This window comes from Sciurus vulgaris, assembly GCF_902686455.1.
Source record: "Sciurus vulgaris genome assembly, chromosome: X".
NCBI classification, from domain to species: Eukaryota; Metazoa; Chordata; class Mammalia; order Rodentia; family Sciuridae; genus Sciurus; species Sciurus vulgaris.
In genome coordinates this window covers 41,738,871-41,762,819 of record NC_136471.1, presented here as the reverse complement: position 1 = coordinate 41,762,819, position 23,949 = coordinate 41,738,871, and the positions used below count along the sequence as shown (strand labels likewise).

The window sequence follows — 23,949 nt, the reverse complement described above, 5'->3', positions numbered from 1 at the left end:
TTTTTGTATAGTACAAGTTTCCTCTAACTAGCTTGTCTCTGTAGGTATGTAAAAATTTTACTATTCAGATAGCTGGAAAGGTGAATCAAAACTATGAAAATCTTTGCTAGAGTCAAGATCTAAAATGTTAGTTTGTGTATGTGTGAAATGAGTCACTCTGTCCCCTGAAAATCTAGATTTTTTTTTTTTTCGGCCCCAACATCCTTACCAGCAAAATTGAGCTTCAAAGAACTGCCACCTTCTGTAAACCCAGGTAAAGCTTCACTAAGAATTTTTACCACTTTCCCTTCAAGTATTCTGAAGTTGAGAATCACCAGGTCTAGAATCTAGAGATTTTCTTTTCCTCTTGGGTACCTGAAAGTGTTACTGAGTAAAAAGAAAGCACGGGGCATAGGCATCCATGAGAAAGCACTATGTGTTCCCTTAGACAACCTCACACTTTAAAGAAATATCTTGAGGCTTGCAGTAGTTTTTGATGTATCTAGAATCACAAGAGTTGTCATGAAATTCTTACCTTCCTGCCAGTCTTTTAGCTTAATTTCACAGCAAATAAGAGGAGCCCCAACTCTGCCAGTAGTATAGTCAGTAACTATGAAAGAAAAGCAACAAATATTAGGATACTACATTTCAGATGTACACACTGAGAACCCAGAAACTCAGTTTCTGAAAGAAGAGGCTATAGTAAGAGGAATGCAAAGGGTAGTCATTTTTCAGTGTTTCTACTCCATTTCAAGTGTATTTTTGCATTTCAGGGTTATAGTTTAGATAATAGATATACAAATCTTTTTGATGAGGATTCCTGCTCTTTCACTCATTGGCTATGTAACTTGGATAAGTTGCTTAACCTGTTTATGCTTCCATTTCTTCAATTAAACAGGGATAGCAAAAGGGCCTGCCTCATTAAGGGATAAGCTCTGAAGATTCATTGAGATAGTATATGGATAGTACTTAACACTTCTTGACACAAACTAAGTGTTCAATAAATGCTAGTCACCTCAACAGACGAATGGATAAAGAAACTGTGCTATATATTATACACAATGGAATATTATTCAGTCAAAAGAAGAATGAAATTATGGCATTTGCAGGTAGATGGAGTTGGAGAGTATCATGCTAAGTGAAATAAGCCAATCCCCAAAAAACAAAGGCCAAATGATTTCTATGATAAGTGGATAATAATACATAATGGGATTGGGGGAGAGGTAAGGGAAGAATGGAGGAAGGATGGATTGTGTAGAGGGAAATGAGAGGTGGGGAGGGGTGGGGGAAGGAAAAATAATAGACTAAGACAAACATCATTACTCTATGTACATGTATGATTACACAAATGGTATGACTTTACTTTGTGTACAACCAGAGAAATGAAAGTTGTACCCCATTTATGTACAATGAATCAAACATTAAAAAAAAGAAATATTCATACATAAAAAATGCTAGTCACTGTTAAGCATCATGATGATAATATCCTTTGTAATCTGTGATTATTGTTAGCAATAATCATATATATTTATAGACAGCTTATTATGTGGACACTACTATACTGAATACTTTGAAGAAAACACAAAGGATAAGGAAATCCTGCCCTCGGTGATCTACAAATGAAATATCTGGGAAGAAATACATGTGAAATAACTTAGGGAATATTTAAATACTAAACTGCATGGTACTAATGGTGAGCACAATAGTGCCTAGAGACTTGAAATGTCAATGTAAAATGAAGTAGTTTGGAAAACACTTCATTAAAGAGTTGGACATTAAAGGATGGCTATGAGCAGCTAACAAAAGGGCATTTCAAGAGAAGGGAAGAGAAACTACAGAGAGGTGAAACCAAAATTCCATGTATAAGAAAGAGGCCATGATTGGCTTACTTAGAGAGAAAAATCAGGGATGTATATTTGTGGAAAATGATGATGGATAGTTGCAATAGTGCCAGATTAAAGATGTCTTAAAGGTGTATTTAGATTTGTTACACCATCTATCAAGCAGTGAGTGAGGTAGATGGGCCTAATAAAAGAATAAAGGATAGATTTCATATGACAGAACACATGGATACAGTCACTGAAAGGCTGCCACCTCAGAGCAGCTGAAAGTCATGAAAGGTAGAATGACAACATTGGCTTGGAAGGCAAGGAGCAACCTAATTAAGGAGTGGGAAGATCTGACAGAATTTAACAATATTACAAAGTAAATATTCAGAGGACTTAAAAGCTGGTACCCTTAATGACTTTAAGGGTAATGATACCATTGGAAAAACAAATCATGTGGTAGTGGGGAGACGGTTTGTGATAAGGGAACTGATTTTGGACACAATGAGTTTAAAGTGATAGATCATTTTAAAAAATACTTTACCCCAGTGTTTCTCAACCTGGGGTGATTTTGCCCCACAAGGATATGTGGCAAGGTTTGGAGGCATGTTTCATTGTCACAGCCTAGGTAAGCAAGTTGCTACTAGTATCTGACTGCTAAACATCCTTCAGTACACAGAAGAATTCTCAACAATAAAGAATTGTCTGATGCAAAGATTGGGAAATCCTGACTTGGGGTGTTGAAAATAAAGACGTGGAAATACAAAATTTAAGACAGGAATGTTGATTTAAGAGGAACATATTAGTGATACTTTATTCCATGAGTACAATTCTCCAAAGGAGTAATTATTTAGAAAAAGAAGATTAAAGGATTAGGGTGACTAAATTTTGAGGACTGAAAATGTGGTATAAATATTTACATGGCTTAAAACTAAAGGGTACACACAATATGCTTAAGTATTTGCAAAATTAAAAATATGTAGGTTTGCATCAAATGATATTGAGATCATAAAGAAATCATGATTTCCAAAGATAATGCAAATGAATTTATTAGCGTGACTAACATAAAATTATCGGCCACATTAATAATGCCTACCTTCAGTAACTGTCCCAGCACCACATGATTCTGTCAGTCCATAACCCTGGCCAATGGGGCAGCAGAAGCAGACATTCATGAATCGGTGTGTCTGAGGAGACAATGGAGCCCCACCTGACAGCATCATACGGACATTCCCTCCCAGCAGAGCCTTCACCTTTTTAAAGAGTAACCTGGATAAAAGGAGAGAGAAATTATTTTAATACGTGCATACATTATTCTTGGTGACACACTAATTTATAAACTCTGGAAAAGATTTCTCAACTATGGTTGAACATGTACATTTCAGAAGCATGCTGGTAATAAGATGTTAACAAAGAAACAACTAATACATCTTTTAAAAATTCTGGAAAAGCTCCTAAACACCCACCCTGAAATTTGCAGTATTGGGAAACTGCTCTGACATACTGTAAATGAAAGAAAATGATGTCACAGGGAAAAAATGTGGTTATCTTTGAAGCAGTTAGTCACCTAACTTATCTCCCTTCAAATAAAATATGCTCCCCCATCCCTACCCCCAGTACCACATTTAAAATAACTGTTATATTCACACATTTCCTATTTTATGAATACAATAAATCAGAAAACTCCATGTGAAATGAATCTTGAAGATCACTTTTTTAAACCAGAACTGACACTTCTTAAACTCAAGTGTCTTGACTCAAAAGTCTATTCATTTTTCTTCACAAGACCCAATTTTATAATTAAATCTGAAACATTTATTTCATTATTAAAATTTATCAAATTGCCAAGTTCAGAGTCCTGTGCTTGCTGTATAAATACTAAGAATAAAAGAGAAATTCAGCCTTATGATTATGGTGGTAACAGTGATATTAAATTGACTTGTCATTTACTCATTCATGTTCCAGATTTAAACATACCCACACACACCCAAACACACAAATTGCAGGTGCAATGGCATGGACTCATATTTCCATCTACTCAAAAGGCTGTGGCAGGAGGATTGCCTGAGCCCAGGAGTTTGAGGCCAGCATGTGGGAAACAAGGAAGGACTCCATCTCGAAAATAATAATATTAATAATAATAATAAACACTCAAACTACAGGGCCTATGAAATGTACTTACAGATTGCAAAGAGGTGCATCATATCCCTTTTTGATTTGCTCCAATTTGTAATCATACCCTATCTTGAATAGAGTTTTCTGAATATAATTCATTTCTTGAACTTTACTCATAACATTCTTATAAATTCTGTCCATGATTTCCTAAAAGATAAACAAAACATTTAATAATCTGAAAAGAATTACACTAACACTGGGACAGTCTATAATTGAAGATACCTTATTTGTAACATCTCAGATATATGTCTCTAGAATAATGGACATATTTATTTCTTTCATTATAGAATTTTACTTGTTCACTCCTTCAAAAAGACTATAATACATATATCAAAATAATACATTGGACCCCATACATACATATAATTGACAATCAAAAATAAAACTTTAATTTAAAAAAAGATAAAGAACAAGTATAGGGGTTTCTTCAGTTCTATATCCTGTTCATCTAACATTTTAAGAAATGTTAACTAAAGTATAGAGAATTCACTCACTCTCACAGAAATATTTAATTATTCTCAGATAGCATTGAAACTCCCAAATATGTTGAAACTAATCCTAATACTTTTATCCATCTTTTAACTATGACCTTGTGACTTGCAGCATGATAGAGGGTGTTACATTTTCTTAAAAATCTTATGTCCCTGTAATTTAGGCACTTCTATTCCATTTTAATAGAAGCAAATTTAACAAAAAAGAGCAGTATTCTTACTGCTATGTGCAAAAGTAGAGGTAGGATAAGGTTTAGAATATAATAATTCCCAGGCTAACATGTACAACACACAGAAAAAAAATCCTAATCACTAAATGATGCCTTCTTGAAACTACCTAGCACAAATTAACAAAAATTATTGCATAAAGCACACTTGCTTATACATACCTAGTTTAAATATTTCAAGTACCAATTATCAGTATACATTAAGTTGTCCTATAATGAATAACTTCATGGATGGTTCTTTCAGTATTAGAGTAGAGCCAATCACAAATGAAGTCAGCAGAACCATTCCTTAAAATGTTGTTTTCTCCATTTCTACAAAAGGAATCATGATTGTGTAACGGAAATGTTTCTCTAGATCTGTGTCTGAGAAATCCCAATATTCCCCTAAAGGGATTTAAAATCCTATAACTATCCCTTTTAAAAAACATAAGGGATCCTAAAGTGCACACACACAAAAGCAAGTGCCATGGGAGTGAGACAGATGTGTCAGAACCACTTCCACTGCTTTTTTCAGTACTAGATACTAATCATGGGCGTGGAAAGGCCTCAGTGAGTAAGTAACACTATAGAGTTGCAACAAGTTGGCAGGATTTACTGTTAGCTCATCAAATCACCCTTTATCTCAAACTAACATTACATGATGTTCCATTGAGTCACTGCCTATAAGAAGCAGTGATTATTCTGAATCCTCACATTGTGAATATTAACAGCACTAAATCAATCTTTTATTCACACCCAGGAATGAAACAGACTCAAAAAACAGCATCTATCACAAACAGTTCTTGAGCTGGGGATGTAACTTAGTGGTAGAGCTTGTGTAGTATGCATAAGACTCTGGATTTGCTCTCCAGCACCATGAAAGAACAATAACAACAACAAACAGTTCTCAAGAAGGAGATTCTTTCTTTTAAAAAGAGCCTATTTGTAGAGGAGTAGGAAGAACTAAGGGAACCAGCAAGTTTTGGTGAAGTGCCAATGAACTAGCAATATAGAAAACTATTCACTATTCCTAGGCTTGAAAAAGTAAGAGGACAGTTATCACTGGAAGCTGGATAAGACTAGCCATGGAAAAGACCTGGTTACAGCTAAATGGAAAGGGACTACCCAACGGGTGCTTCATAACTGCCAAACTCTCAAACCAGCAGGAAAAAAAGTGAGGTAAGAAATGTGCAGACCGTGGCTCTCTTCCTATTCTATAATATTTCATGAGTACTTCTAATTAGATGAACCCAATCGGAAATTATAAGGCAATGAAGCCCTGGTTATTCATCCACAGAAGTTAGCCCTCCAACATAGAAAGTAGAGCAGGGAAGAATGGATGATGGGCAATTAGAGGATAAATAGCCTATCTGCTAACTCCTGCTTATCCTTCAGGCCTAAAATCAGGCCTGACTTGACACCTCAACCCTTCCCCCTCCCTACATTGAGAACCCTGTACTTTGGGTAGTCAAGTATATTGTCTCCCAAAACAAAACATAAAACTATCCTAAATGGGCAGTCATAGTTGTTAAGATTTTTATATCAGACTGGTAGAGTTCAAGCTTTGATTCTACCAAATATTAAACTTCATTCTTTATAAGAAAAAGAAGGGATAACAGGGCCCACCCATCAGAGACTTAGGGAAGATTAGCCTGGAAAACAGTAAGTACTTCACCTGCTGTTCTTAGAATCATTTCATGATGTTTTTAGTCAGAAATCTCTCTTTTTGAGAACACTAAATTCTACAACTCCTCTAAGTAAAATGACAAAGGCTTCTCTGACAGATTCTAATCCTCAGTTATTTTGTAATTTTGAATTAGAAACTAAAAAGACCATATATCTTCCATCTGTAATACATAGAAAAACTTGGACAGAACATTTCATTACCTACTCTCAGACATCTCATAATGTAAAAAAGTAATGCTGTGAAAGATATTGGAATAAGATTTAAAGTCTGATCATAATATAAGCAGTAGCAATACACAGTGTCCCTGGGGTTTTCAAAATATAAAATGCTAAAACATATTTGACTGCACAAATTGGAAAGAATGCATTAGATGTTGCAAAACTTATCATTCCAAAATTATAAAACGTCAGATCTTGCTTTTTTAAAGGCCAAATTTCACATAAGGATTTTGAGTCATTCAACTTTTTTCCTATGTGAGCTCTCTAAAACTAACAGTTGTCCTTGGTCACCATAAGACAGTCAGGAAGCTTGCATCTTTGACTCAGCTCTGTCACCATTCAGGTCAATAAAATTGGAAATGCTGCCTCAGTTTTCCAGGACAGCCCAGTGTTTCCTTGTTCCTTTTCTTAAATTAAGAGATTAAACAGGACGATCTTCAGAGTATATCCTAAGATATTATGATGAATCTCAAACTAGGTAGTTGAAAGGTCATTTTCATCACCTAAATTTTCAAGGAGCAGCAAACACTAACACAGATTTCAGAAACTTGCCATTTCATCTGTGCTAATATGTGTAAGATTTTAAGGAACACAGTTGGCATGATTCCAATAAAGTAAAATTATCTTGAAACGTAAGCATATATCTCAGAGTATTACTTTTTAAATAGTCAAAGTGTAAGCAAGAAATTATACAAGTGTTCCTCTTCTGTTCAAATTCATATTTGATACTCACTGGAACAGCAGCCATAAGTGTAGGCTTCAGTACAGTACAGTCTCCTTTGCTTCCCTTTTTGATTTTGCTGGACTACAATAAAGAAAATGTAAATATGATCAGAGAAACCAACCTTAGCAAAAAATGTTCCAACTCAATTAATAATAACAAAGTTAGAGTTACACATGGAATTTGTTCTTCTATTGCTCTGTGAGTTATATGTTACAATTATCATAACGCAAAAGGTTAAAGTGTAAGCAATCTAGTGCTTCATCCTGAAGATTGTGCCTACTAGCATATCTCAGCCTTCTGTAGAGGAGAAACACTGATCCAGAAGGAAGAATGGGACATTTGGGGAATCAAAGATTCTTATTAATAATGTACCATCAAATACAGCACAAACTACATTTTTCCACAGACATTTTCAAAAAAAGCTCAATTACAGTAGATTTAACAATTTAAAAAAAGGCAATTTTCTTTGATCAATGAATAAGCAAAGAAACATCTCAAAGTCATCTTGATGAGTATAAACTAACATACAGAGATCCTAAGTGGATAATGTTGGGCTCAGTAACATAGGAAGACAATGCCAGTGGCCAAGTTGCAGAGGTGTGTGTGTGTGTGTGTGTGTGTGTGTGTGTGTGTGTGTGTGTGTAGATATATGTATATATATAAATGTATATTTCTGTCCCTGCCTCTCTCCCTTCCTTCCTTCTTTTACCCATAAATACCATTTGGGATTCCAAATATCAGATCAATAGGTAGAAAAATTGATAAAAATCATCCACCAAAAAATAGATTAAAAATAAGAAACTCCTGAAATGCAGTTTTAATAAACTGTAAGTTTAGATGGCTAATACAAGGAAGAAGATAATCAACTCTAAAGAAGCCATATGACCCATAAGAACCACCAACTTGACCATACAGAAGGTTCTGCCAATAGAACTAAATTGATTTTCTCCTGCTTTTCTTTCAAAACAGATAAAGGAGATAAAATAGCTCCTTATGTCTTATGTATGTGCAAGTGTATGAACATTTGTGAGTGGAAGTGTGTAGACACATATGCACACCTGCATGGTAAAGCCACTTTGTAGAGAGAAAATTGGATCTCAAGTCCTTCAAGTAGAAGCTGCCTTTCATAGGTTACTGACCAGTTGTTACCATAGAAAGATGTTCCAGAGTAGCAGGAGCCACAGATTGAGTAGCCCTTATTAGAAATGTTTGGGACAAAAAAAAAAAAAAGCAAGAAAGAATTGCTTGGGACAAAAAGTATCTGCTTTAAAAATTTTTAGGTTTTGGAATATCTACACACATGTGCACATACACACATGCATTATATATAAGCATATATATAGTGAAATACCTTAGGATGGGATCCAAATCTAAACACAAAATTTATTTACATCTCATATGCACCTTACACAAATAGTCTAAAGGTAATTTCATACAATATTTTTAGTGTTCCTATGTTCTAATGGTGATTTGTTACATAAGATCAGGTGTAGAATATTTCACTTGTGGCATCATGTCAATTCTCAAAAAGTTTTGGGTTTTGGAGCATTCTGGATTCCAGATTTTTGGGTTAGGGATGCACAACCTGTATTATCAGTTTTTCGGTCTTATTGTGATCACAGCGACCCTGGTTTTGACAACATCAATATCATCTGCTATCTTCAAAAGTGTTGCCTTTTTTCTCTGTGCTTCCCTGATTTCTTATTTGAGGATGATTTCTAAATTTTAGATTCCTCGTAAGATTCAGAATCTTTAGAGTAAAGTTCATTTACAAAGTAGGAGTGAATTTTAATTAAAAGGCTTCTAATATACTAGAGCTTTGCCTAACAGACAGCTAGAATTAAGTCAGACCAGCAATAGACTACAACTGTTCTTCCTTCCCCACAATGAGGCTATTGTTCTTGGAAAGGCAGTGAAAAAAATGGGGGGAGTGGTGCTAGTCTAGGTTTCTGAATTTCCTCAAAGGGAAAGAAAAACATACCCAAAGCTTATGGAAATGTTTTTGCATTTTAATAATGTCTCCGAACGTAAGAAATTCCCACTACAATCACAAAACAAAATCATCACATATGTTTCTAAAATTTTTCTAATAATTTAAGTCCTGTATATATATAGGCCTACTCTGACTTTACTAGATCAAGTTTTATTAGTTTATTTGATAGTTTACTTATCCTATTACTATTCTGGCAAATTGCAAATGTGAATTTGGGGCTGAGTGTTATAGTTAAATTAAATACCACAGCACCCCCTCTTACAAATAGGTCATATCCTCTAACGTACACATTTGGTAGTTACTTGGAACAGAACTCTTCTTCATAGTAAAAACCACATTAAAGGGAAACTGAATTATTCTTGTGGGATGGTAAGGACTAAAGGAAACATGGGAAAATCCTACAATGTTGAAAACACTCTTTTTTCTTGATCTGAATAGTAAGGATGAGAAATCTACATGTGTACATTAAATTTAATCAAGTAATACACTTAATATTCGTGTACCTTAATTTATACATCAAAAACAAAAAACAAAATACAAATAAAGGTGGTTGGAATCCCAAATAAATCTGAAAAAAATCTATTTAAATTTTTTGTCTTACTACTATACAACCTACTAATCTAACTAACCAGGAATTTCTACAAAAAGTTAAAAGTATTACAATTTCTAACTATGAGCACCATCAGACCCCAAACAAAAGGCACTGTTGGCTGGAGATCTAAAAATAACTGCTGGGTCCTCAGGAGTGTCAGAGCCACTCCCAGAGTCAAGTCATTCCTATACTCCTACACTCACTTTATCTTTCAGCACACTGAACTCACAACTTTCTTAGTAGCTATTTTTCCCTATGCCTGGTTGAGTCTTTTCTATAGTAACTATACTGAAGAAGGTAATAACAGAACTGTGGACAATAGGTATTAGACACACTCAAAAGACAGAGTGAGCCATTCCCATTGTTGTGTTTGTTGCCACAAATAACACAGAAGGGAGAACCCTGACTCAGTGTAGTAAACCAAGGGCTGCCCTTGGAGATGCTGCAGTACTGTCCAATAAGAACTTTCTTCATGGATGGAAATAATGTGTATCTGTTCTGTCCCATATAGCAGTCACTGATCACATATAGTTTTTGAGAACGTGAAATGTGGCTAGTGAAAACGAGAAAGCAAATTTTTAAATTCTAATTTTAATTAATATCCACTTAAAGACGCAGTTAGTGACTACTGTTAAGGACAGCAAAAGTGTAGAGAAAATTCAGATGAATACTGGGCCAAAACTCCACCTCTTCTCTAAAAGAACCCATTAATGGTCCTGAGTACTATGTCAAAAAGGCTCAGTATATTTATATTCTCTACCTTAGCTTTCCAGAGTAAAAAAAAAACTAATATGAAAAGAAAAGATGACAATAATCATTCATTTCAAAATAAATTGAAAAAAACATGTAGCTGAAACAATGGTAACAAAATCACAGGGTTATTTACTGTAGCTTTATATTGCTCATAAGAGGTATTTTTTTAAGTTACAGAGAAAGTTTTAACTGAATATAAATATTTCATGTTTAAGTAATATGCCACACAATATAACTTAATATTGTCATGCCAATGTACTGAAAGTTTGTCACCTGGTCAGACAGTGTAAGTGGAGAGGAATATCCAATTCTACAGCCATAGGTAAAGCAAGATATCTCTGCTGTCAATTCTAGCACATGAGCCAAAGGTAAGTAGCCAATATATGTGTCCTTTGGTCTAAAATAAAATAAGAGAAACATTTTAAGCACTCTTGAAAAGGCATTCTCTTATTTTTTCTTTTTAGGTATACATGACAGTAGAATGTATTCTGACATACCATGTATACATGGAGTATAACTTCCCATTCTTGTGGTTGTACATGATGTCGAGTTACATTGGTTGTGTATTCACATATGAACATAGGAATGTTATGTCCAATTCATTCTACTGTCTTTCCCATCCCCATCCTATAGGCCTCCCTCAGTTTTACCACCTTCCCTTCATTCCCCCTGTCCAAACTGGAGAACCTCCACTACCCACCCCCACCCCCTGCTCCACCTTTTGTGAGTCAGCATCCACGTATCAGAGAGAACATTCAGTCTTTGGTTTTTTGGGATTGGCTTATTTCACTTAGCATGATAGTCTCCAGTTCCATTCATTTACAGGCAAATGTCATAATTTCATTCTTCTTTAAGGTTGAGTAATATTCCATTGTGTATATGTACCACATTTTCTTTATCTATTCATCTATTGAAGGGCACCGAGGTTGGTTCCATAGCTTAGCTATTATGAATTGAGCTACTATGAACATTGATGTGGCCACATCACTATAGTATGCTGATTTTAAGTCCTTTGGGTTTCTGCCAAGGAGTGGGATAACTGGGTCAAATGATGCTTCCATTCCAAGTTTGAAAAGGCATTTTAAAATCAGAAACATCTAGAACTTTATCATTTTAATATAGAGTTTAGAGAATGCCAAACATGAGCTCTGTATTTCAAAGAATAAGATTAAATAATTCTCTCTTACCCTAGTCCAGGTATTCTTTCACATTGGCCTGTCATTCCAGCTATCAAATTGCTATGATGCATCATCACTCCCTTAGGTCGGCCAGTAGAACCGCTCGTATACATGACAATGGCCATGTCTGAAGGAGTTGGTCTATTTGGAGGAATGCTTGCTAGACGAATGAAAAAGCACCATGTTTGTTTTTTTTTTCAGTTCAAGAGTTTAATTATTAAACAATAATATACTCAATGCTGCATAATGATAATACTCTGTATTGATCATCAAAAGCAAAAATTCTGGTTAACTACAATGAGAATTTCAAACTCAATTCAGCTCATTTACAGGATGCTTAGTCTATTCCCAGTCTATTCATGCCTCTTCCCAGTGTTGTATAGTGAGCAGTGTGTGACAAAATTTCCACGGCTTTAGAGAATTGGTATACACTACTGTGTGTAAACTCCTTAGGCCTCCTTCAGTTTTACCACCTTTAAAATGAGTCAATTGACTAGATGATGGTTTTTAACCACTGGTAGGCATTGGAATCATCTGAAGAGTTTTAACAAAATTCTGATTCTAAATCCCATTTCTGAATTTGGATTCACTATTTCTGGGATAGAACAAAAGCTCTATAGTTGACTCTTACAAATGCCTGTGGTTGAAAACTACTGAACTAGACCTTTAAGGAGATTTTAAAATTCTAACATACTAAGTTTTAAACATCACACTGGAGATTTCATTTTCAAGACAGTCTATCATGCTAACCCAGTAACCACCTTTCCTTCCCAGAATCCACGAAAATGGCCAAGAATGGCAGATATATTATTAGAATTAAATAATAGTTTATGGATATTATTAGAATAAATAACTCTTTGCACAAATGATTAATATTTGTATATGTTAAAATAAAAATTTTTAAAAGCAAGACATACCACTGAAACACACAAAGTTACTTTTAAACTGGCTCAATCTAATGTTCTTAAAGATATTGTTAATGGTTTAGTTATTAGGTATCCCCCAAAAGCTAATGTGTAAGACAATGTAAAAAAGGTTAGAGGCAAAATGATCAGGCTATGAGAACCTTAAACTAATCAGTGTATCAATCCATTTGAATGGATCAACTTGGGTGGTAACTGTAAGCAGGTAGGGTGTGGCTAAAGGAGGTGGGTCTGTGGGGGGTGCCTTTGGGGTATATATTTCATCCTTGGTGAGAGAACTCTCTCTCTCTCTCTCTCACTCTCTCTCTCTCTCTCTGCTTCCTAATATGATGTTCTGAGTCATTTTCCTACACCACACTCTTCCACCTTGATGTCCTGCCTTACTGCAGGCCCTGAGGAACAGAGTCAGTACATTTCAGAGGACTTAGACCTCTGAATCATGAGCCCCAAATAAACTTCCTCCTCTTAAATTGTTCTTGTTAGGTCTTTTGGTACCAGCAATGAAAAAGCTAACGAAAACAGATATCCATGGTCATTGTTTATAAACCAAGCAAATTAGGGAATGCATATCTCCTCTGATGATTAAAGCAGCAGCAATAGACATGTTAAGCTCTCAATCTTAGTACAAAACATGACACTTCCTTTATGTCCAATTTGAATAAGCATTCAAAAAAATGTGATCATAATAACTGTCTACTCAGGTAAAGTGTCACAAAAATATACGTATCCTAGAGAAGAATAGGTAAAATAGGTAAGATGTCATACTATTGCTCAAACAAAATTACAAGGACTGATATACCCTTAAGTTTTTTACCAACACCCTTTAGTTAATCAGCAGAATTAGCAACAGATCCCTACCAATCAGGTCATCCTAGTCAAGTACACCCAATCTTGAAGGGTCATCCTGATATTCAGAGATAATTGTTATGGGTCTCTTGTGTTTCTGCACATTTGTGAACAGACTTTATTCCAGACTACCTTTTCAAGGAGGTCTGCAGAGATAGTCTCTCTAAGCAGAGCTCACAGCTGATGTGCTTACTGTCCAGTACAATAAAAATAATGAAATATTTGGGTTCCCTAAACTCTGAGTTCCTCACCCATGACACAAAAGCTGATATGATACTCCGGCTACTGCTAGTGTTATCAGTAAAAAAATCTTCATCTTGACCTAAAAATCTTCTATCTACAAGAAATTTTTGGCAGGCTCACTTGTTCACTTACAAATCAGGTAAAATTTCAGACAGACTCTGTCATTTTCCACACATGGTAGAAAGCTACCTATACCTGTAATTGTAAACATGTGTTCATTCTCTAATGGTAAGTTATTTAGAGGCTGAGTAGAGGTTCAACCAATATTTTCTCCTGCCCAAATGCATTCTGTCCTCATCTAGTTCAGTATTATGACCTTCACATGCAACACAAGAAGAAAACTATTCTCATGAAGCATTAATTTTCTCTTTCCTAATGACTGACACTTTGCTACAAGGTACATTTACTATTTCAAATCAAATATCAAATACCACCTCACTGGTAGAATAAATCAAAGCATTAATCTTGGTGAACATCTTTGTATCCTGTGAAACATCATTAAAATTGCTAGCATTAAGAATTCTTTTAAAATTACTGAATGGAAAGCCCGAGATCTTTTCCTTTGCTGAGTCCAAAATCAAAGGGTTTTGTAAGTTATTTTTTAAAAAAGGAAAGTTTTTCCAGGTGTGGTGGCACACACCTGTAATCCCAGCAGCTCAGAAGGCTGAGACAGGAGGATTGCAAGTTCAAAGCCAACCCCACCAACTTGGTGAGGCCCTAAGCAACTCAGCAAGACTCTGTCTCAAAAAACAAAAAAACAAACATATATATATATATATATATATATATATATATATATATATGCGCACATATGTATATATGAATTATATGAATGAATGAAAGGGCTTGGGATGTGGTTTAGAGATTAAGTGCCCCTGGGTTCAAATCCTGGTACAAAAAAAATGTTTGCCAAAAACTGCCAAAAGTCTAAACCACTTACTATAATTCAATTATTTAGCAAAGTTTAAACAATGGTTCCCTTATGAGGAGAAAGGAAGAAAAAAGTCTTAATCATATGTTTTCAATACTTTTTAAATATTTTATAATATTTTTTAAGCAAAAAACTTTAGTTTTTTTCCCTCAAGTTACTTATTTTCCTAACCTACTGAAATAACAAACCTTGAATAAATAAATGAATTCATTTTAACTGCTTTACTTACAGTTTTCTGGTTTGGATCCCAACTCTTCTACTGATTGCATGCTGTGAATCTCAAATCCTTCAGGGTATTCTGCTTTATTGACAGTCTTATTATCCACATAAATGATGTGCTTAACACAACTGATATCTAACAGTGCAGTCTGTTCAACAGAAAGAAAACCCAACTATTAAATTTGGGCCTACAACAAAAACTCAATGATTAAACATTCCCTGCTCCAACCTGTGAAGACTATGGTGAATTAAAAGAAAATTTCATGATTAAGAGAAACTATACACAGAAATTCAGAACACTTTTATATTTTAAATATGGTACATAAAACACTTACATCCTTAGGATGAAACTAAAAAGATATAAAAAAACTACATTAATGTCTTAAGAGATGGGTAATAGAGAAAGATGTAAAATTAGATATCGAAAATTCAAAATGTGGGGAAGAAGTGCAAGTGTAGAGTTTTCTCATAGTATATTTTTTCTTTTTCTTTTTTTTATAAGAATGCTAAGTTGATATCATTTCAAAATAGTCTGTGAAAAACAAAAGATATTTTGTAAGATTCATCATAACCACAAAGCAAAAATCTATAAATATATGAAAAATTCATACATGAAAATATATAAATACATAAAAAGTAAGCAACTTATTTTTAAACAAACAGTTGACCAAGAAAAAGATCACAAAGGAAATTGGAAATGTCTTTAAACAAATGAAAATGAACACATAATATACCAAAATCTATGAGATACTGCAAAAGCAGTAATGAGAGGGAATTTTGTAGCAATCAATATCTATATAAAAAAAATAGAAAGAGCTCAAATAATTAACTGATAGCTGCATCTCAAAGAACTAGAAAAACAATTTCCAAGTTAGCAAAAGGAAAGAAATAAAAAGCATAAATAAATGAAGCAGACATTAAATAAACAAAATATCAACAAAAAATAAGCAAATAGACAAACTTAGATCAACTAAGGAAAAAAGAAAGGAGACTCAAATGAATAAAATCAGAGATGAAAAGGGAGATATTACAACTGACACCACAAAAATGTAAATAATCATTAGAGATTATTGTGATCAACTGTGATTCATCCCAGGGATGCAAGGATGGCTTGACATATGGAAACCAAAACACAATGCACCATGTCAACAAGAAAGAAAGACAAAATCTATTTGGTCATCTTAACAGATGCAGAAAAGGCATTTAATAAAAATTGAAATCCCTTCATAATAAAACTGCTGAACAAATTAGGCATACAATATACATAACTCAATAAAATATATAACATTTATGATAAGCCCACAGCTAAAATTACACTGAACAGTGAAAAGCTGAAAATTTCCTAAAAACTGGAACAAGACAAGGAAGCCCATTTTCATCATTTTTATTCAATACAGTGCTACAAGTCCTATCCTGAGCAATTAGAGAAAAGAAAGAAATAAAGGGCATTCGAATTGGAAAAATAGAAGTCAAATTGTCACTGTTTATAGATAACATGTCTTCATATAAAGGAAAAGCCCAAAACTCCACCATCAGAAAAAAATTTAGAGCTAATAAATGAAATCAGCAGTATTTTTTTTCTTCAAATTTTTTTATTATTATTATTTTGATTCATTATACACATTCATTTCTCTGGTTATACATAAAGTAGAGTCTCACTGTTTGTGTAATCATACATGTACCTAGGGTGATGATGTTTGTCATTCTATTATCTTTCCTTTCCCCCGCCCCCTCCGCACCCCTCATTTTCCTATACACAATCCATCCTTCCTCCATTTTTGCCTCCCATCCCCTGATATATATCATCATACACTTGTCAAAGAAATCATTTGGCCTTTGGTTTTTTGGGATTGGTTTATTTCACTTAGCATGATATTCTACAGCTCCATCCATTACCTGCAAATGCCATAATTTTATTCTTCTTTATGGCTGAATAATATTGCATTGTGTATATATACCACAGCTTTTTCTCAGCAAAGGAAACAACCAACAAATGAAGAGAGAGCCTACAGGGTGGGAAAAAAATCTTTGCCACACACACTTCAGATAGAGCACTAATCTCCAGAATTTATAAAGAACTCAAAAAATTTACACCAAGAATTCAAATACCCCAATCAATAAGTGGGCTAAGGAAATGAGCAGACACTTCACAGAAGAAGATCTGCAAACAATCAACAGATATATGAAAAAAGATACAACATCTCTAGTAATAAGAGAAATGCAAATCAAAACTACCCTAACATTCCATCTCACCCCAATTAGAATGGTGATTATCAAGAATACAAGCAACAACAGGTGTTGGCGAGGATGTGGGGAAAAAGGTACCCTCATACATTGCTGGTGGGGTTGCAAATTAGTGCAGCCACTCTGGAAAGCAGTATGGAGATTCCTTAGAAAACTTGTAAAGGAACCACCATTTGACCCAGCTATCCCACTCCTTGGCCTATACCTAAAGGACTTAAAATTAGCATACTACAGTGATGCAGTCACATCAATGTTTATAGCAGCTCGATTCACAATAGCTAGACTATGGAACCAACCTAGATGCCCTTCAATAGATGAATGGATAAAGAAATTGTCAATATTGCAGGAAACAAAATCAACATACAAAAAATCAGCACAATTTCTGTGCCAGTAGTGAATTATCTCAAAAAGAAATCAAGAAGGCAATCTAATTTACAATAGCTACAAAAATAAATTAAATACTTACAAAAATTAAACAAAGAGGTGAGAGATCTCCACAACAAATATTATGAAACACTGGTGAAAGAAATTGAAGATGACACAAATATATGGTAAAACATCCCTTGTTTGGGGCTTAGAAGAGTAAATACTGTTAAAATATTCATACTAACCTAAGTGATATAGAGGTTAAATGTAATCCCTATAAAAATATTATATGGAAAAATTAAATTCTGAATAACCAAAGCAATCTTGAGCAAAAAGAACAAGACTGGAAGCATCATACTATTTCACTTTCAAATATGCTATAAACTATAGTAATTATGGCATTTTCTGGTAAATGGATGGAGTTAGATAATATCATGCTAAACAAAACAAGTCAATCCCCAAAAGCCAAAGACTGAATTTTTTCTCTGATATGTGGTTGCTAATTCACAATAAGGGGCAGGGCTAGAGAAGAATAGAGGTACTTTTTATTAGGTAGAGGGGAGTGAAGGGAGGGGAAGGGGTCTTTGGGTAGGAAGGATAGTAGAGTGAAACAGACACTTTTACCTCATGTACATGTATGACTGCATGACTGATGTGATCCTATAACATATATAATCAGAAAAGTGAGAAATTATATTCCATTTATGTATGATTTATCAAAATGTATAAACACATTCTACTGTCATGTATAAGTAATTAGAACAAATAAAAATTTAAGAAAAACAGCTTGATACTGACATAAAAACAGACATATAGACCAATAGAACAATACAGTCTAGAAGTAAACTCAAACACCCACAGTCAATTGTCAGCAAAGGTGATAAGAACACATAAGACAGTGTTTTCAAGAAATGGTACTGGTACTACTCCTCTGACAGCAGATTAATATCCAGAATATATAAAGAACTCAAAACACTCAACACCAAAAAGAAAAAAAAAAGCAATCAATATGTGCAAAAGAACTAAACAGAAATCTCTCAAAAGAAGAAACAGAAATAGCCACCAAATATATGAAAAAGCATCTGACATCTCTAGCAATCAGGGAGATGAAAATCAAAACTACACTAAGATTTCTTCTCACTCCAGTCAGAATGGCAATTATCAAGAATACAAATAATATTAAATGCTGCCAAGGATGTGGGGGAAAAGGGGCACTCACTCATACATTGTTAGTGGGATAGCAAGTTAGTACAACCACTCTGGAAAGCAGTATAGAGATTCCTCAAAAAACTAGGAAAAATATGACCCAGCTATTCTTCTTGGTATTTATCTAAAAGTACTAAAAATAGCATTCTACAGTGATATAGCCACTACAATGTTTATAGCAGCACAATTCATAATAGCTATATTATGGAATCAACCCAGATGCCCATCAATAGATGAATGGATCAAGAAAATGTGGAGTATATGTATGTGTATATATAATGGAGTTTTAATCAGCCATAAAGAGGAAAGAAATAATGGCATTAGCACTAAGTGGTGGAACAGGAGAACATCATTCTAAGTGAAATAAGCCAAATTCAGAAAATCAAGGGTCGGATGTTTTCTCTCATATGTGGAGGCTAGAACAAAATAAGGGAAAGTTGGTGGTGGGCGAGGGGATGGGATATCATGAAGACACAGGGAATATCAGTGGAGTAGAAGTAGAACAAGAGCGAGGGAGGAAGGGAAAGGGGAAGAAATATGGAATGAATCTTAACAGAATCATGCTACAGACATATATAAATGCACCAAAGGGAATTTCACCTTTATGTATATATAGAATGTACCAATCAAAAATAAATTAATAGTCAGTCATGGTGGCACCTGCCTGTAATCCCAGCAGCTTGAGAGGCTGAGGCCGGAGAATCTCGAGTTCAAAGCCAGCCTCAGCAAAAGTGAGACACTAAGCAACTCAGGGAGACCCTGTCTCTAAATAAAATAAAAGATAGGGCTGGGGATGTGGCTCAGTGGTTGAGTGCCCCTGAGTTCAATCCTTGGTTATCCCCTGCCAAATAATAAAGGAGTGAAAGTAAGATTAGTACAGTTGAAGAGGAGAAATTGGAGAGAAAGGAAGGGAGGAAAATGTGAGGGAAAGGGGGATTGAAATCAAAGATCTTGTATGTATGTATAATTTTGTCAAAATGAACACAAATAGTATGTATGATTATAGTGCTCTAATAATAAAAAAGAGAAAAGAGATGGTGCTGGAAAAATTGGATATCCACAGGCAGGAAAATAATCATCACAGTGAAATGACAATCTATAAAATGGAAGAAAATATATACAAACTATGTATCTGACAAGGGCTTAATATCCAGAATATACAAGGAATTCTAAAAACTCAAGAGCTCAAAAAGAAATAACCAAATTTCAAAATGAGCAAAGCACCTAAATGATACTTCTCAACAGAAGATGTACAAATGGTCAACAAGTGTACGAAAAAGGCTCAACATCACTAATAATTAGGGAAATGAATATCAAAGTCATAATGAGATATCAGTCAGAATGGTTATTATCAGGAAAAGTAAAGACACATGCCAACAAGGATGTGAAGAAAGGGGAGCCTCTGTATACTGTTGATAGGAATATAAATTAGTACAGCCATTATGGAAACCAGTATGGAGGTTCTTCAAACAGAACTACCATATTATTCTGCAATCTACTACTGAGGATATGTCCAAAGAAAGTGAAATCACTATGGTAAAGAGACATATGAACTCCCATGGTCATTGCAGCATTATTTACAATAGTCAAGAAATGGAAACAACCTAAGTGGCCATCAATGGATGAATGAATACAGAAAATGTGGTACACATATACAATGGAATACTATTCAACCATAAAAAATGAAATTCTATTCTTCACAACAAGATGAATAGAATGGAGATTGTTATGTCAAATGAAATAAGCCAGGTACAAAAATACAAGTAATACATGATCCCACTCATATGGGGATTCTAAAAAAGTTGATCTTGGAGTGGAGTATAATGGTAATTGTTAGAGGCTAGGGAGAATAAAAGGGAAAAAGGGAGGGATGGGGAGAGGTTTAACAATGGACACTAAGTTACAGTTAGATACGAGAATGAAGTTCTGATGTATTATTCCATGGCAGGGTGACTACAGAGAACGATAACGCATTATGTGTCTTAAAAAGCTAGAAGAAAATATATTGAAAACAAAAACAAAAAAAGTATACTGAAAGTTTTTACCATAAAGACATGATGTTTGAAGAGACAGTAAATTTAACCTGATTTAAACATTGAATAAAGTATGTGTATTAAAACATCACATGATACCTCATGAATATAAATAATTTTTATATTTTTCTGTATCAAAAATAAAGTTTAAAAAAGGAAATTTTCATATTTACCTTAAGTTTGCTTTCCAGAAGTTCAACACTAGTAATCAGATAAGAAGCCTCAGATTCATTCAGTCCATGAACTACTGCTTCTTTGCCAAGCGTAGCATATAAAGTCACAACTATGTAATTAATAAAACCCAAATAGTAAATAATAAACACTTACTAGAAAGATAATATTTAAGTCAGTCCTAAATGATAGTAACACTAACAGACATAAATATATTTCATAGTTTAATTTTATTTCATAGTCTTCCTGGTACCCCCAAAGTTATCCTTACAAATTCCCAGGTATCCAACTTTTTTTTTTTTTTTTTTTTTTTTTCCAGTGCTGGGGCTGGAACCCAGGGCCTCGTGCATAATAGGCATGCATTCTACCCGCAACCCAGTCTAACTTTTTAAACCTGAACCAACTCAATTTTATAGACATAATTCATGGAAAAGAAAGGCTAAAGAACATCTATTTCGTTTCAATGTTTTTTTCGTTTTGGTTTTATCTTTATTTGTTTTACAGTGCTGGAGGAGTAAACCCAGGGCCTTGAGCATGCTAGGTAAGCTCTTTACCACTGAGCTACACTACCAGCCCAGAACACCTACTTTGAAAACAAGAGCATCTCAGAACAACTGTCTATGCAGCGCTGGGATTGAACTTAGGGCTTCAGACATTCTAGGCAATTGCTCCAACACTGAGCTATATCCCCAGCCTAAGGACCAATTTTCACATTCAAGCAAAGCCCTCTTTCAAAACATAAGGCACTTACGAGGAAAGTTGTACTTAAAGCAGGTCTGTGCTGCAATCATCCATTCAGCCCTGGTCTCACAGAAAATGGCAATGGTGCTCTTTGGTTTCAGTCCCAATGCAGTAAGTCCACTACCAAAATTATTCACTCTGCGGTTCACCTCGATGTAGTTCATCCATTTATAATTCCCAAGAATTAACTGTTAAAGTGAGACATTCTCTAATATTAGTATATTTATTCAAATAACTATAATACTATTCAAAGTATGGAAGTCTTAAAATGCCCTTAAGCAAATATGCAGAACTATGTTGCCTTTTAATAATTAGTTACACAGCACTATAACAGAATACCAACATATTTAAAATGCCCTCGATTTATGACAAAGCAAAATGAACCTCTTTTGAAAAAACTGAAATAACAAAAATGTCTTACCTTCTTGAAGACTTTTCCATTAGGCTGCATTTCATTTTCTTCACTTAGGATTTCCCTGGTCCCAAGGCTATCCTTCTTTCCAAACTTGGATACAGCATGGTCAAATAATTTATCCAGAGTGTCTGCTCCAGGGATGTCTATGACAGCTAGTGAGTCGAAGTGTGTGACAGAGCGATATGGACTTCCGGGTTTGTCTGAAGTGGGTTTAGCTTTTATTCTCTTTGCCATAGCGTTTTTCTTCTTGGCATTGGTAAGAAAATACCATGGAATAAATATAAGGGCACTGTATATTGTTATTAACAAGTGGACAGGCAGTAAAATAATGGTGAGCACATTTAGTTTAAGTTTCATAGTGGAAAGGCTTCTAAAATGATGCTTATTTCTTGTTATTCTTTGGCTTCTGAAAGCCTTAGTTTGCTGAAGAAGGCAATAATGGAAGCAGCAGTAAAAGCAGTAGAGCCAAGGCAGTTCAATTTTAGTGATACAGATAAAAGTTAGTAATCTTTGGAAGCCGACAATAAAGTACACCTGTAGGTAAAGACAATAAACCAAGCAGAAAGCAGGAAAAAAAAAAAAAACAAAATAAGAGTATTAATAAGTTGATAGCAAAATTGACTCAAATACTCAGGTCTTTATTAGTTTATATAATTTATTTGATACAGAAAGCTGAAATAACTGGTCTGAAAGACTGGCATTTTTCATTTTCAGTCATTAACGACAGTAAATGCTTTTCAGTGCACCAAATTTAATGTTTACCAAATTTTTAGGTGTACTGTTAATCTGAAGATCATTCTGTAAGTCAGGTGGTGTTCTGGATTAGATTTGAGGTGTCCCCCAAAAGCTCATATGTGAGAAAATGCAAGAAGGTTTAGAGATGAAATGATAGGGTTATGAGAGACTTAACCTGGTCAGTGCACTAATCCCCTGATAGGGATTAACTCAGTGGTAACTGTAGGCAGGTAGGTTGTGGCTGGAGCAGTGGTCCCTAGGGGCATGGCTTTGGGGTTTATATTTTGTCCCTGTTGAGGAGAGCTCTCTCTCTCTCTGCTCTTTGGTGCGATGCCCTGAGCCACTTTCCTCCACCATATTCTTCTGCCATGATGTTCTGCCTCTCCCTGGGCCCTGAGGAATAGAGTAGGACATCTATGGACTGAGACTTCTGAAACTATGAGTCCCAAAATAAACTTTTCCTCCTCTAATTGTTTTTTGTCAGGTCTTTTGGTCACAGCAATGAAAAAGTTGACTAAAACAGGTGGGTAACACTAAGGCTGGTGGTGCAAATAGATGAATATGACATTTAAGTTTGGCCAAACTTTGGGAGGGCAGGGTATGCCAATAAGGAGGTTTTTCTAAATATGTGCATATCAACAAGACAGCTTTAAATCAGATAAGGTATTGTATCCCAAAAAAGGGGATGAGCACAATTTAGGTTAATATCTCAAAGAACAACCCAGAAATATTATTCTGAGTTCTTCATTAAGGTACATTTCTGAGGTAATGTTGCTCACTATCCCCTATTTCCATAATGGGAGCAATGAGTGTAAAATCATTTCCCAAGTACCCATGTTGTACTCACAACTGCATCAGTTGCTTGGGTGGAGTTGTATAAGTCTGAAGCAGTATTGAATCCTGGCCCTCACCTATTGTGTGGTAACACTTCTGAGGCAAGTAGCACCTAAGACCCAATGGTATTCAGACTTTGGAGGATGGGGGACGGGGGTAGCTAAATCATTTCTTCAAATAAAAACTTATATAAACTGCCCACATTTCATACTGAACTGGA

General features: G+C 34.8%; 1 protein-coding gene across 3 annotated transcripts in view; it reads right to left on the bottom strand.

The window, feature by feature from the left end:
- ACSL4 (acyl-CoA synthetase long chain family member 4) overlaps positions 1 to 23,949 on the bottom strand; it is an 84,462-nt gene that overhangs the window by 18,989 nt on the left and 41,524 nt on the right. For 2 of the 3 annotated variants that reach the window (XM_079124844.1, XM_079124845.1), the window contains 10 exons: positions 22,167 to 22,406; positions 21,756 to 21,933; positions 21,007 to 21,116; positions 14,995 to 15,133; positions 11,832 to 11,982; positions 10,918 to 11,041; positions 7,316 to 7,387; positions 3,988 to 4,127; positions 2,902 to 3,074; positions 515 to 589 (listed from right to left, as the gene is read on the bottom strand). In XM_079124844.1, coding sequence (XP_078980970.1) covers positions 515 to 589; positions 2,902 to 3,074; positions 3,988 to 4,127; positions 7,316 to 7,387; positions 10,918 to 11,041; positions 11,832 to 11,982; positions 14,995 to 15,133; positions 21,007 to 21,116; positions 21,756 to 21,933; positions 22,167 to 22,394 — 1,390 coding nt within the window. In that variant the 5' untranslated portion in view covers positions 22,395 to 22,406. Of the gene's footprint in view, positions 1 to 514; positions 590 to 2,901; positions 3,075 to 3,987; positions 4,128 to 7,315; positions 7,388 to 10,917; positions 11,042 to 11,831; positions 11,983 to 14,994; positions 15,134 to 21,006; positions 21,117 to 21,755; positions 21,934 to 22,166; positions 23,873 to 23,949 lie in introns of those variants that run through there. The other variant, XM_079124843.1, reaches the window with a different exon arrangement.